At 42.3% G+C, this 13628-nt stretch overlaps 1 protein-coding gene across 5 annotated transcripts in view; it reads left to right on the top strand.

Moving 5' to 3' along the window:
• LOC122557046 (gamma-aminobutyric acid receptor subunit alpha-3-like) overlaps positions 1-13628 on the top strand; it is a 253902-nt gene that overhangs the window by 199322 nt on the left and 40952 nt on the right. For all 5 annotated transcript variants that reach the window (XM_043704284.1, XM_043704283.1, XM_043704287.1 and 2 more), the window contains 2 exons: positions 2789-2871; positions 3369-3512. In XM_043704284.1, coding sequence (XP_043560219.1) covers positions 2789-2871; positions 3369-3512 — 227 coding nt within the window. The remainder of the gene's footprint in view (positions 1-2788; positions 2872-3368; positions 3513-13628) is intronic.

Below are 13628 nucleotides of genomic sequence, written 5' to 3' on the forward strand. Positions count from 1 at the left end.
CTCAGCACCACCTTTCTAACCTGCAATCTTCTTCCTGACCTCTCTGCCCCCACCCCCACTCCGGCCTAACATCCTCACCTTAACCTCCTTCCAACTTCCCTGCCCCAAGTCCCTCCTCCCTACCTTTTATCTTAACTTGCTGGACACATTCTCCTCATTCCTGAAGAAGGGCTCATGCCCGAAACGTCGATTCTCCTGCTCCTTGGACCAGGTGCGCTTTTCCAACACATTTTCCTCATTCCTGAAGAAGGGCTCATGCCCGAAACTTCGATTCTCCTGCTCCTTGGACCAGCTGCGCTTTTCCAGCAACACATTTTCAGCTCTTTCCTCCAACAATCCAAAGGTGTGCAGGTTAGGTGAATTGGGCATGCTAAATTGCCCGTAATGTTCAGGGATGAGTAGGTTAGGTGCATTAGTCAGGGGTAAATATAGGATAATAGGGTAGAGGAATGCTTCTGAGTTGGTTACTCTTCGGAGGATCAGTCTGGCCTTGTTGGGCTGTAGGGCCTGTTTCTATACTGCGGGGATTCTATGACTCCCTGAGCTGCTTCAATTGTAACTGAATACCACCTGATTCTGATGCTTCACCACCTAAAGCACCCAGCAGGTCTTATATTCCATCTAATCCAAGCACCATGCTATTACCTCAATTATTTCTGCATACCTAGCTCTGTAAGGCAATGCTGCCTCCAGCTTACCCACCAATTCAATTAATGTGATCATTGAAATTTCCCTTGAGACTTCCAGGGTCAGCTTTACCATGTTCAGAAAGTTGTTTGTTTTCTTCAGCATCGTCTCTTAAACTGGGAAGTTCCTTCACCTGGGTTCTTTATCAATTCCACACCCAAATCACGATTACTTCATTTCAAGTCTGATCCAGACACGTCCCTAGACTTTGTTATGGTTCACTGAGGTATTACACTGGAAATCAAACCCCACTATTCCTAAAGTCTCCACAAAAGTTAATTTCTTTTTTAAGTATGCAAAGATTCCATAATTTACCTTTGTTTCAATCCAGATTAACAGAAAACTCAGACCAGGTTTCTGTAAATAATAAAATTACTATTTATTGCAAGTAATTATACTGTAGCTTTAAGTAATCAATTATGAACCATCAGTATATAACCCTACGAGTAACTCCAATCCCTTTGAGTTCCCCATTATATATACATACATACATACATACAGACAGAGGAACTATCACCTGTGTTATGGAGGGAGGGGACACTGAATAAGCAGTTCAGAGTTTTCTGTTCACATGGGTTGCTAAGGAGATTGTTGTGCTATTCAGAATGTCATTTCTCAGTTTTCCTTCTTTGGATGCTTCCAGCAGTTTGCAAGAGGAACAGGGTAGTTGGTTCATTTATAAAAGATTCCTGACTTATCAGTTAAAAGTCACAGCTTAAAGCAACTGCTGCACAGACTTAAAAAGGCTTATTTTAGAGAACAGAGAGAGACCTCCTAAACTTGGGGTGGTCCAAAAGCTTCTCTGTCTCTCTCATTCAGAGCCTCAACTGCCTGAGAATTAATCACGTAGTTGTTGGCAAATGGAAGTCATTTATCATTGATAATTGGTCACTCGCCCACAGACCAATCAGTTGCTTATTGCTAACGAAAGCTTCAACTGCAAACTAAACTTCAGTTACTGCTTGAACAAGCAACTGTATAAATGATGTTTGTGATGAACGTCAGGCTGCTTGCTTTCAAACATGAAGCAATCCTCATTTTTTAGAACACTTCTTACTTCAGCTCAAAATTAATCGTACAGAGAAATAAAGAGACATGGTATGTATAGCAAGAAAGCCTTGGATTTATCAAAGACAGTCAGCAAGAACTTTTGAAGGAAAGCGAAGTTGCCTGATCTGAGTTGGGTTTCAGTTGAGATGATAAGGAGAGTCGATGAGGGTGGCATACTTAATGTAGTCTCCAAGTTTCAGACAAGGTCCCTGCTGGCAGACTGAAAATTTAAAACTCATAGCATCCAAGAGAAAGTGAAATAGGATGGAAAATTTGCTCAGTGGCAGGAGACAAAAGGAAATAGTTGATGACTGTTTTTTGTGACTGGAAATCTGCTTCCAGTGGTGTTCCACAGGGCTCGCCACTGGGTTCCTTAATGGTCTACATCAGTTGCTTAGGCACAAGAAAGAAATTTGCAGATGATACATAAATTGGTTATGTTTTTCATAGTGAGCACCTCTGGAGCCTCCATAGAGAGTCACAGATGATGCTACACATTACGAAGAGCGTTGCTGGTCGGAATAAGGAGTGAACTCATCACCCTGAACTCACCAAATGAGGAGGTGTTTGCTTAGCTCCAGGATTGTCGTTCACAAAATAAGTAACACTAGAACTGTATAAACTACAATCCAGATTATAACTCAAATCCTGATTACACTGGTGAGGACACAAAGATTTATGCGGCTGCTGCCGGGAATAAGGGTTATCACTGTGGAATTATCAGGGAGGTTTTTGTTGTTTACTTTGAAATGGAGGAGGCTATGAGGGAAAATTAGTTGAGTTAAATGAAATGATGAGATGCCCACACAAGAATAGATACGAAAGACCTAATCCCCTGAGCAGATAAGTCCATAACGAGGGACAGAGATTTAAAGTAACTCTGGAAGAATGATGGGGAGAACTATTTTTACCCAAAGAATGATGGGGGTCTGGGATTTGCTGCTTGAAATGTTAGAAGAAGCAGAAATCCTGGTCACCTTTAGGAAATACTGCAAAGTGGTTATGAGTTGTCATGCAGTAACTGATTCTTTCCTTTTTCCTGTGTCCGCAGGCTTACAATTAATGCAGAGTGCCCCATGCATCTGGAGGACTTCCCCATGGATACACACGCCTGCCCACTGAAATTCGGCAGCTGTAAGTCTAGCTAGTCAAATGCGCCACCAATTCACTTACACCATCTCCGATGTAATTGGTTCTTGCAACATTGGGAAGAGGCTGGTGACCCTGCAAATTGATTCCACAATGAGTGGTCAAATTTAATGTAGTCTGCAAATTTCAGCAAAGTTTCAGACAAGGTCCCTCATGGTATCCAAGAGAAAGTGGAATTAGGATGGAAAATTTGCTCAGTGGCAGGAGACAAAGGGAAATGGTTGATGAGTGTTTTTTGTGACTGGAAAACTGCTTCCAGTGGTGTTCCACAGGGTTCACAACCTTCTGACATAAAGCTGCTTCCAAACCTCCAACAATAGTCCATCATGTTAAAGGAGAAGCTCATTTATCTGACTTGGCAGATTAAAGGAGTAGGCCCGATATCTCATACTATAACGATCAGATATCCTTTTGCCATGCGGGGGAGCAGAGCAGACCAGGACATTACACAGAATGCTGACTCCGGTTCCTTGTTTCCATAGATGCCTATACCAGGTCTGAAGTGGTCTACGTCTGGACCCATGGTCAAAAGGAATCAGTAGTTGTTGCTGAGGATGGATCCAGATTGAACCAATATGATCTGTTGGGACAGACCGTCGGGATGGAGATTATTCAATCAAATACAGGTAGGTAGCTTCAGAGGCAGAGCCAGCACATCCTCACACATCACTTCTTTAGTCAAATTAATTTGAGGATACAGAGACCAACGATTTTAGAGAAGGCCAGAAAAAAAAACAGGTTGATTCTTGATTCTTCCATGTCACACCAGTGGCCGCGTAATCTTGCAAACTCCTTGTACGATGAAAATGTTCCTGAAGAAGGGCTTATGCCTGAAACGTCGATTCTCCTGTTCCCTGGATGCTGCCTGACCTGCTGCGCTTTTCCAGCAACACGTTTCCAGCGATGAAAATGTAGGCCTTGACATGAACAATACTGAGAGTGAAGGAAAGTTCTGATGTCAACTTCTTGATCTATCCATCCTGTCGCAGACACTAATCTTTTGTTACCGGGGGAGAAATATTTCAGGGGTTTAGAGAATGATGTTAGAAATCAATCTAAACTGAGTAGCTGGGAGTCCAAAGGCTCAAAGGCAAAACAGTGTTTACTGATTAGAGATGATGCAGAGGCATTTAAAGATGAACATTTTATATTGTACAAACATACTTCATTTGGCAACTGAAAGGAAACTGCAGAAACGGTAAAGATCAGGCAAGCCACAGTGGTGGACTCTCCCTACAGTGGTGGACTCTCCCTCTTTATGGGCATTTAAGCGGGCATTGGATAGGTATATGGAGGATAGTGGGTTAGTATAGGTTAGGTGGGCTTGGATCGGCGCAACATCGAGGGCCAAAGGGCCTGTACTGCGCTGTATTCTTCTATGTTCTATGTTCTAAGCATTTGAACACTAATGAAGTCTTCCAAGTACTCTGCAATTGGAAAGTATTTATTATTCTCCATTATCTGCTCTCCTTACAGAAGGCCGAAGTGGAGTTTCATAGTTAGGGCAAACAACTGAAGACCTAAACATATTCCATTTCTCATCTGCTGCAGTGGTGATCCTCTTAAAGTAACACAACCCACATGACAAAGAGATATAACTCGGAGTAGACCATTCAGCTCATCAAGCCTGTCCTGCTGTTCAATGGCTGATCTTGAGATTTAAATCCATTTTTCTACTCACTCCTTTTATCCTTTAAATCCCTGGCTATCAAACATCTGTCTCTTCCAGCCTTAAATATATTCAATAAATGCCCACCTCAAATCTCTGGGGGTAAAGAACTCCGAAATTTCACAATATCTCTGAAGTAATTTCTCGTCAGCATGATGCTCAATGGCAGTCCCCTCATCCTGAGATTGTGTTCCTCTGATTTAGATTCACGAAACAGCAGGAACCTTCTCTCAATGCCCACTCTGTCATGGCCCTTCAGTATCTTGCATATTTCAATGAAATCACCGCTCATTCCACTAAATATGCAGTTTTGGTCACATTACAGGAAGGATGTGGTTGCACCTTGGGAGGTGCAGAGGAGATTCACCAGGAATGCTGCCTGAGTGGAAAATTTAAGTTATGAGGAGAGGTCGGATAGTCTTGAGTTGTTTTCGTTGGAGCCAAGAAGGCTAAAGGACGAGGTGATTCAGGAATACAAAATTATGAGGTTAATGGACAGAGTGGATAAGGAGCAGCTATTCCCCTTAGTTGAAGGATCAGTCAAGAAGGGATACAGGTTCAAGGTGAGGAGAGATTTGAGGAAAAGCTTTTTTATGCAGTGGAGGGTGATAGTGTGAAATGGGCCGCCTGGGAGGGTGGTAGAGGCAAGTTGTCTCACAGCCTTGAAAAAGTACCGAGACAAGCACTCATTGCGTGATAACAGTCAAAGGCTATGGGCCAAGTGCTGGTAAATGGGATTAGGTTGAAGATCAGATGCTTCTCGAGCGTCCTCTTCTGCACTGTCTGATTCAATAATTCTAAATCCCAGACAATGTAGATCCAATTTGCTGAACCTTCCATCATGGTACAACCCTTTCAACCCCCAGAAATCTTTAAGGAATCTTTGCTGAACCACCTCCAATACAAGCATACCCTTAATTAAGTACAAAGGTCAAGATTGCTAAGTTTGACCAAGACTGTATTCCAGATGTTGTCTCACCAAAGCCCTCCACAATTGCAGCAAGATCTTTCTATCCCTGTCTTTCAATCCCCCTGACCACAAAGGACAATATGCCAGTTGCCTTCCTAATTTCGTGTAGCCCCTTCATGCTAATTTTCTGTGCACCCTGTACAGGCATATCCAAGATTCTTGAACATCAACATTTGCAAGTTTTATGTCTTTTAAAAATGTTCTTTTTTTTGGCAAAAGTAAATAACTTAACATTGCGCTACATTTTACTCCACCTGTCATCTTGTCTCCCATTTACTGACCCTATTCTATATTTCTTTGCAGCCCCTCTCTGCCCTCCTCACAGCTTATCTTCCCATTCAGCTTTGTATCACCAACATTGCTCTCTGTCACTTCACCTGAGTCATTAATATAGATTAGATTACTTACAGTGTGGAAACAGGCCCTTCGGCCCAACAAGTACACACCGACCCGCCAAAGCGCAACCCACCCAGACCCGTTCCCCTACATTTACCCCTTCATCTAACACTACGGACAATTTAGCGTGGCTAATTCACCTGATCTGCACATTTTTGGATTGTGGGAGGAAACTAGGGCACCCGGAGGAAACCCACGCAGACACGGGGAGAATGTGCAAACTCCACACAGAGTCGCCTGAGGTGGGAATTAAACCTGGGTCTCTGGCGCTGTGAGGCACTGTGCTACTGAACTGCCCAATATAGTTTGTAAATAATTGTAGACCCAACACTGACTCTTGCAACGCTCCCCTACTTACTGCCTGCCAACTTGTACACCCACCCTCTGCTGCCTTTCCATGAACCAATTCTCTGTTGTTGCGAATATACTACCCCTAACTCCGTGAGTCCTTATCTTGTCTATAAACTTTGATTGGCACCTTATGGAATGTATTTTGGAAAATCTGCTGATTCTTCTTTATCAACCCTATTGAATACATTCTTATAACACAGATAATGTCTGTCAACATGATTTCCCTTTCATAAAGCTATGTTGACTTGTTATTGTAATACTATACTTTTCTAATTACACTCTGAAGACTTCCTTAATAATAGACTCCAACATTTCCCAATGACTGACGCCAGACTCACTGACCTATGGTGCCCTGTATCATCTCTCCTTCCTTTTTTCAATAACATTTAATTTGCTGTCCTCTAATCTGACGGGCTATTCCCATTTACAGGGAATTTTGGAAAAGTATAGCTGGTGCATCCACACTCTCTGCAAACACCTATTTTGGATGCCCATCAAATCTCAAAGCTTTGTCAGATTTTAGTCTCTTAGTTTTTTTTCTGATTTTCTTTCTCTGTTGGTATTAATTACATTTAACTCCGCATTCCTTTTAGCCTCTGACTCACCTACTACTGCTGCTATGCAATTTGCATCTTCTATTGTAAGAATAGATACAAATATTTGATCAAGCCCCTATTATTACTTCATTTTCCATCATAATTTCTCCATTTGCTGCTTTTAAGTGTCTAACATTTACTTGAAGTATTCTCTTCCTTTTTATGTATTTATAAAAGATCCTACAATGTGATTTTGCATTCCTTGCTAGTTTACTCTCATTTTGTTTGTTCCCTTTTTTATCACCTTGGAAGCTCTTTGTTGATTCCTACAGCACTTTCAATCCTCAGACTTTACTGTCCTTTACATATTAGAAAGTTCTTCTTTTAATCTTATAACATACATAACATTCTGAGAAACCACAGGTCTGTCTTACTGTGTTTGTTTTTTTCAGTGAAATTCATTTTGTTGAATATTTTGAATGGTTTGTTTATGAGTGTTATACTTTTCATTTACAGCAAAATTTGTTGTCTATTTACCCAATTAACTTGAACCCATAAAAATGGCTTTGTTTAAATAATACTTCCATTTGTAAGTGGAGTATTTAACTTTCAAACATAACATGACACTCCGTGGCATTTAGATGATTATTTTAGATGCTTTTATGTCATCCTTTACAATCAGAGCTATCCCTCCTCCTTTACCATTCCATTGTCTTCCCAATATATTGTGTACACCACAATATTTAATTTCCAAACCTGAACACCCTGTAATCATGTCTCTCTAAGTGTGATTAAATCTAAACCTTTATTGCTATTTGTGCCACTGGTTCAGATATCTTCGTGTATTCTGGTAAAGAAATTTTATATTTGTCCTTCTATGGCATACGTTGACTGTATTTACAGATGTATAGTTTTTGCTAAACTCTTCATTCATGTTCTGCCTATCTTTACCCATTGCCACTGTACTGTTCTGATGCTTCAATATTTCTCTTTGAATTTTTAATCTCTCTTCACTCAAACCCCTCTTAATTTAAAGTCCTGTTCTACAGTTGATCAGAATATTAGTCTAACTCTACATTATGTATCAGTTTATAACCCAGTCCACTAGAATATCTTCTCTCTGTGAGTCCCTTTATTCAGGAGCAATGTTGACACATGTTCAGTGTATTATTTATACCTGCACTCTCCATAAGTCTGAGAACATACAACATAGAACAGTACAGGCCCTTCAGCCCATAATGTTGTGCCGAATATTTGTCTTAATTTAAGATCAACCTAAACTACACCGCCCTCAATTTCATGCCGTCCGTGTGCTTGTCCAGCAGTCGCTTAAATGTCCCTAATGTCTCTGACTCTACTACCACTGCTGGCAGTGCATTCCACGCACTCACCACTCTCTGTGTAAAGAACCTACCTCTGACATCTCCCCTATACCCTCCTCCAATCACTTTAAAATTATACCCCCTCATGACAGCCATTTCTGCCCTGGAGAAAAGTCTCTGGCTATCTACACTATCTGTGCCTCTCATTACTTTGTGCACCTCTATCAAGTCACTTCTCTTCTTCCACCTCTCCAGTGTGAAAAATCCCAGCTCACTCAACCTCCCTTCATAAGACAAGCCCTTCAATCCAGACAGCATCCTCATAAAGCTCCTCTGCACCCTCTCTAAAGCATCTACATCCTTCCTATAATGAAGTGACCAGAATTGGACATGATATTCCAAGTATGGTCTAACTAGGGTTTTATAGAGCTGCAGCAAAAACTTGTGGCTCCTAAACTCAATCTCTGTTAATGAAAGCCAAAAAAAGCCTTCTTAATAACCTTATCAACTTGGGTGGCAACTTTGAGAAGGAGGCACGTATACCCCAAGGTCCCGCTGTTCCTCCACACTGCCAAGAATCCTGTCTTTAACCCCGTATTCAGCATTCAAATTTGACCTGCCAAAATGAATTACTTCACATTTTTCCAGGTTGAACTCTATCTACCACTTCTCAGCCCAACTCTGTATCCTGTCAATGTCCTATTGTAGCCTTCAACAGCCCTCAACACTACCTACAACACCATCGACCTTTGTGTCATCGGCAAACGTACTAACCCATCCTTCTACTACTTCATCCAAGTCATATATAAAAGCTACAAACAGCAGAGGCCCAAGAACAGATCCCTGCGGGACACCACCGGTCACTGACCTCCAGGCGGAATACTTTCCATCCTCTACCACTCGCTGTCTTCGTTCAGCCAGCCAATTCTGTATCCAGACAGCCAAATTTCCCTGTATCGAATACCTCCTAACTTTCTGAAAGAACCTACCTTGGGGAACCTTATGGAATGCTTTACTGAAATCTATATACCCCAGGTCCAGTGCTCGACCTTCGTAAGCTTGTTTCATCACATCCTCAAAGAACTCAATAAGGATTGTGAGGCATGACCTGCCCCTCACAAAGCCATGCTGACTATCTTTAATCAAGCTATGTTTTCCAAATAGTCATAAATCCTATCTCTCAGAATCTTTTCCAGTACCTTGCTTACCACAGATATAAGGCTGACACGTCTGTAATTCCCAGGGATTTCTGTATTCCCTTTCTTGAACAGAGGAGCAACATTTGCCTCCCTTCAATCATCCAATACTACTCCCATGGAGAATGAGGATGCAAAGATCATTGCCAGAGGTGCAGCAATCTCATTCCTTGCTTCCCGTAGTAACCTTAGATTTATCTGGTCCAGCCCTGGGGACCTATTTATCTTGATGCTTCCTAGAATTTCCAGCACATCCATCCACTTCTTTAATTTCAATCTGTTGAAGCCTATTAACCTGGTCCACAGTGTTCTCATTATCAGGAGAAAGTGAGGACTGCAGATGCTGGAGATCAGAGTAGAAAGTGTAATGCTGGAAAAGCACAGCAGGTCAGGCAGCATGTGAGGTGCAGGAAAATTGATGTTTCAGGCATAAGCCTGAAGGGTTCCTTTTTGATGAAGGGCTTCTCCTGCTCCTCGCATGCTGCCTGACCAGCTGTGCTTTTCCAGCACCACACTCTCGACTCTGTTCACACTATCAACAAGATTCCTCTCTCCAGTGAATACTGAAGCAAACAAAGTCATTTAGGGCCTCCCCTACCTCTTCAGACTCCAGGCACACATTTTCTCCTCTATCCCTGATCAGCCCTACCCTCTCTCTGACTGCTCTTTTATTCCTAATATACATATTGAATGCCTTTGTGTTTTCCCTAATCCTTCCCATCAAGGCATTTTCGTGCCCCCTCCTTACGCTCCTCAATCTATTTTTGAGTTCTTTCCTACCGACCCTATAATCCTCTAAAGCTGTGCCAGAGTCTTGCTTCCTCTTCCTTTAGATGAGAAGCTCCTCTTCTCTTGTCATCCAAGGCTCCTTCACATTACCATTCCTTGCCTGTCTTAGTGAGACAACGTTATCCAACACTCGCAACAAGTGCTCCTTAAACAGCCCCCACATTTCTGTTGTGCATTTCCCATAGAACAATTGTTCCCAATTTAAACTCCAGAGCTCCTGTCTAATAACAGTATAATTTCCACTCCCCCAATGAAATACCTTGTCATATTATCTACTCCTATCCCTCTCCATGGCAACGGTAAAGGTGAGGGAATTGTGGTCACTGTCACTGACTGCTCTCCAACCTAGAGATCTGACACCTGGCCTGGCTCATTGCCTCGCACCAAATCCAATATGGCCTGCCCCCAACCGGTTTATCAACATATTGAGTCAGGAATCCCTCCTGGAGACACCTGACAAAATTGGCTCCATTCAGACTATCTGCACTAAGGAGGTTCCGATCAATATTGAGGAAGTTGAAGACCCCCATAATAACAACTCTGTTACATCTGCACCTTTCCAAGCTCTGCTGTCCAATTTGTTCTTCCATTTCCCCCCACCCCCCCGCCCCACTGCTATTGGAGGGTTGATAGAAAACACCCAATAAACTGTCCACTTCTTTCCTGTTACTGACTTCCACCCATACTGACTCAGTAGACAAACCCTCCTCAGCGACCTCCTTTTCTGCAGCTGTGATGCACTCTCTAGTTAACAATGCTACAGCCCCTCCTCTTTTACCCAATCCCTGTACTTTTTAAAAGATCTAAACCCTGGAACATCCAGCAACCATGCCTGCCCCCTGTGAAATCCATGTCTCCGTTATGGCCACAACATCGTAGTTCCAAGTACTGATCCATGTTCTAAGTTCATCAGTCTTATTCCTGACACTCCTTGCACTGAAACAGACACGCTTTAACTCATCCCTTTGTCCTATCAGCTGTGCATGTTTCCTGACAGACTGTCTGCATGCTATTTCTGCCCATTGAACAACTGTCGTCTCCTCTGATCTGTAGATGAGACGACAGGGGTTTCCATCCCCCTGCCAAATTAGATTAAACCCTAGTTTGTGCATGACCAAATTTCCTGCCCAGGACAGTGGTTCCCTTCCAGTTTAAGTCCAACCAGTGCAACAGGTCCAACCTTTCCCTGAAGATACCCCAATGATCTATATATCTGAAGCTCTTCCCTTGTTCCAGCCCTGTAGTCACATGTTTAGCTGCACTCGCTCCCTGTTCCTCACCTCACTAGCACGTGGCACTGGCCGTAATCTTGAGATTACTACTCTGCTTCTCAGCTTCCACCTAACAGCCTGAAATCACTTTTTAGATCCTCGTCCCTTTTCCTGGCTATGTCATTGGTGCCAATGTGCACCATGACTTCAGGCTGCTCACCCTCCCCCTTCAGAATCTTGTAGATTCGATCAGAGACATCCTGGACCCTGTCATCTGGGAGGCAACATATCTCCCGGGAGTCCCAGTCGTGACCACAGAATCTCCTGTCTCTACCACTAGTGCTTTTCTATTCTACCCTCCTTCCCTTCTGAGCTACAGAGCTAGGCTCAGTGCCAGAGACCTGGCCACTACGGCTTCCCCCAGTTGTTTGTTCCCCCTAGCAGTATCCAAAACGGTATGCTTATTATTGAGGGGAACGGCCACAGGGGATCCCTGCACTGTCTGCCTGTTCCCTTTCCATCCCCTGACTATAATCCATTTATCTTTTTCCTGTACCTGAGGTGAGACTACCTCCCTATAACTCTTCAAGTCTTGTTGGATGAAAATTAGAACCATTGTTCACTCTTCTACAACCCAGGAGCCCTCTGACCTCATAAAAAAGAGCTTGCATTTACAAAGGAGCTTTCATAACCCAGTTAATCCCAAAACACTCCTTCAATGTTTACTAAAACACTTCTTCACAGTGCCCAAAAGCATCCCTTGCACAATATTCACACCAGAGCGTTTATTTTCCTAATACCAAGATATAATAATATTTTAATTGTATTGAAAAGTACTTCCAAGGCAATGAAGTCTATTTTATGTACAGTCATCGTTGCACTGAATACAGCAATCAATTTATGCACAACGAGATCTCATAACAATCATGCAATAAATGACAAGATTACTGTTTTTGATGGTTATGTGAATGATAAACATTGTCCAAATGACAGTGGAAAAACATGCCTGCTCTTTTTTTGACATCATCTGCATGTCAATATCCACAAATTGATTTCACAACAGGGTGAAGCCTCACTTGCTGTCTCACAAGACTGCTCAGAAAATAATTTTAACTTTTTGTTAGTTCTTCTCTGTACTGTTATGATCCCACCTGAGGTTATTTCTGAAAAGGTCGAATTCAAGACTGATATCTGGCTTGATAGACCAAATCTTTTTTGGTCTGGTTCTAAATAAAGGTGATCTCTCACTGAAACAAAGGCACATAATGTGACAGATATTAACAAGAAAACAGAATTTATTAAGCAAATGAAATGGAAATATTATCAATAGATCAAACTACAGTTAACATTTTGGGTCAAATGGCTCTTCCTCAGAGGAGTTCTAGGAGGGTTCATTCGAACCAACACATTAACTCTGATTTCTCTCCACAGTTGCTGCCAAACTTGCTGAGTTTTTCCAGCAATTTCTGGGTTTTTTTCCTGTTTTACAGCATCCACAGTTCTTTTCCATATGTTGCATCTTCTTTAAAGATTTTGTAATACATGGTGGAAAAATAACCCAATTAATCCCAAAACACTCCTTCACTGTTTACAAAAACACCTCTTCACCGTGTCCAAAAGCGTCCCTTACACAATATTCACACCAGAGAAATGTTTTTAATACCAAGATAGATTTAAATTAACCATGACTCCAACTCCCAGTCTGGAAAATTGAATAGGCTTTTCCTAGAGCTGTCATATTCCTGAGTTTAAAAATTCTCAGCTTCAAATAACCTCTTCAGTGTTAGAACAAAGAACATAGAACAATACAGCACAGAACAGTCTCTTCGGCCCACGATGTTGTGCCGAACATTTGTCCTAGCATAAACACCCATCCATGTACCTATCCAATTGCCACTTAAAGTTCGCCAATGATTCTGACTCTGCCACTCCCGCAGGCAGCGCATTCCATGCCCCCACCACTCTCTGGGTAAAGAACCTACCCCTGACATCTCCCCTATACCTTCCACATCACTTCAAGACTCTTGAATTCAATCCCCTCTGCTAATGAATGCTAATACACCATAGGCTTTCTTACAAGCTCTATCCACCTGAGTGGCAACTTTCAAAGATCTATGAACATAGACCCCAAGATCCCTCTGCTCCTTCACCTTACTAAGAACCCTACGTTAACCCTGTATTCCGCATTCTTATTTGTCCTTCCAAAATGGACAACCTCACACTTGGCAGGGTTGAACTCCATCTGCCACTCCTCAGCCCAGCTCTGCATCATATCTAAGTCCCTTTGCAGCCGACAACAGCC

This window comes from Chiloscyllium plagiosum, chromosome 15, assembly GCF_004010195.1.
Source record: "Chiloscyllium plagiosum isolate BGI_BamShark_2017 chromosome 15, ASM401019v2, whole genome shotgun sequence".
NCBI lineage: Eukaryota > Metazoa > Chordata > Chondrichthyes > Orectolobiformes > Hemiscylliidae > Chiloscyllium > Chiloscyllium plagiosum.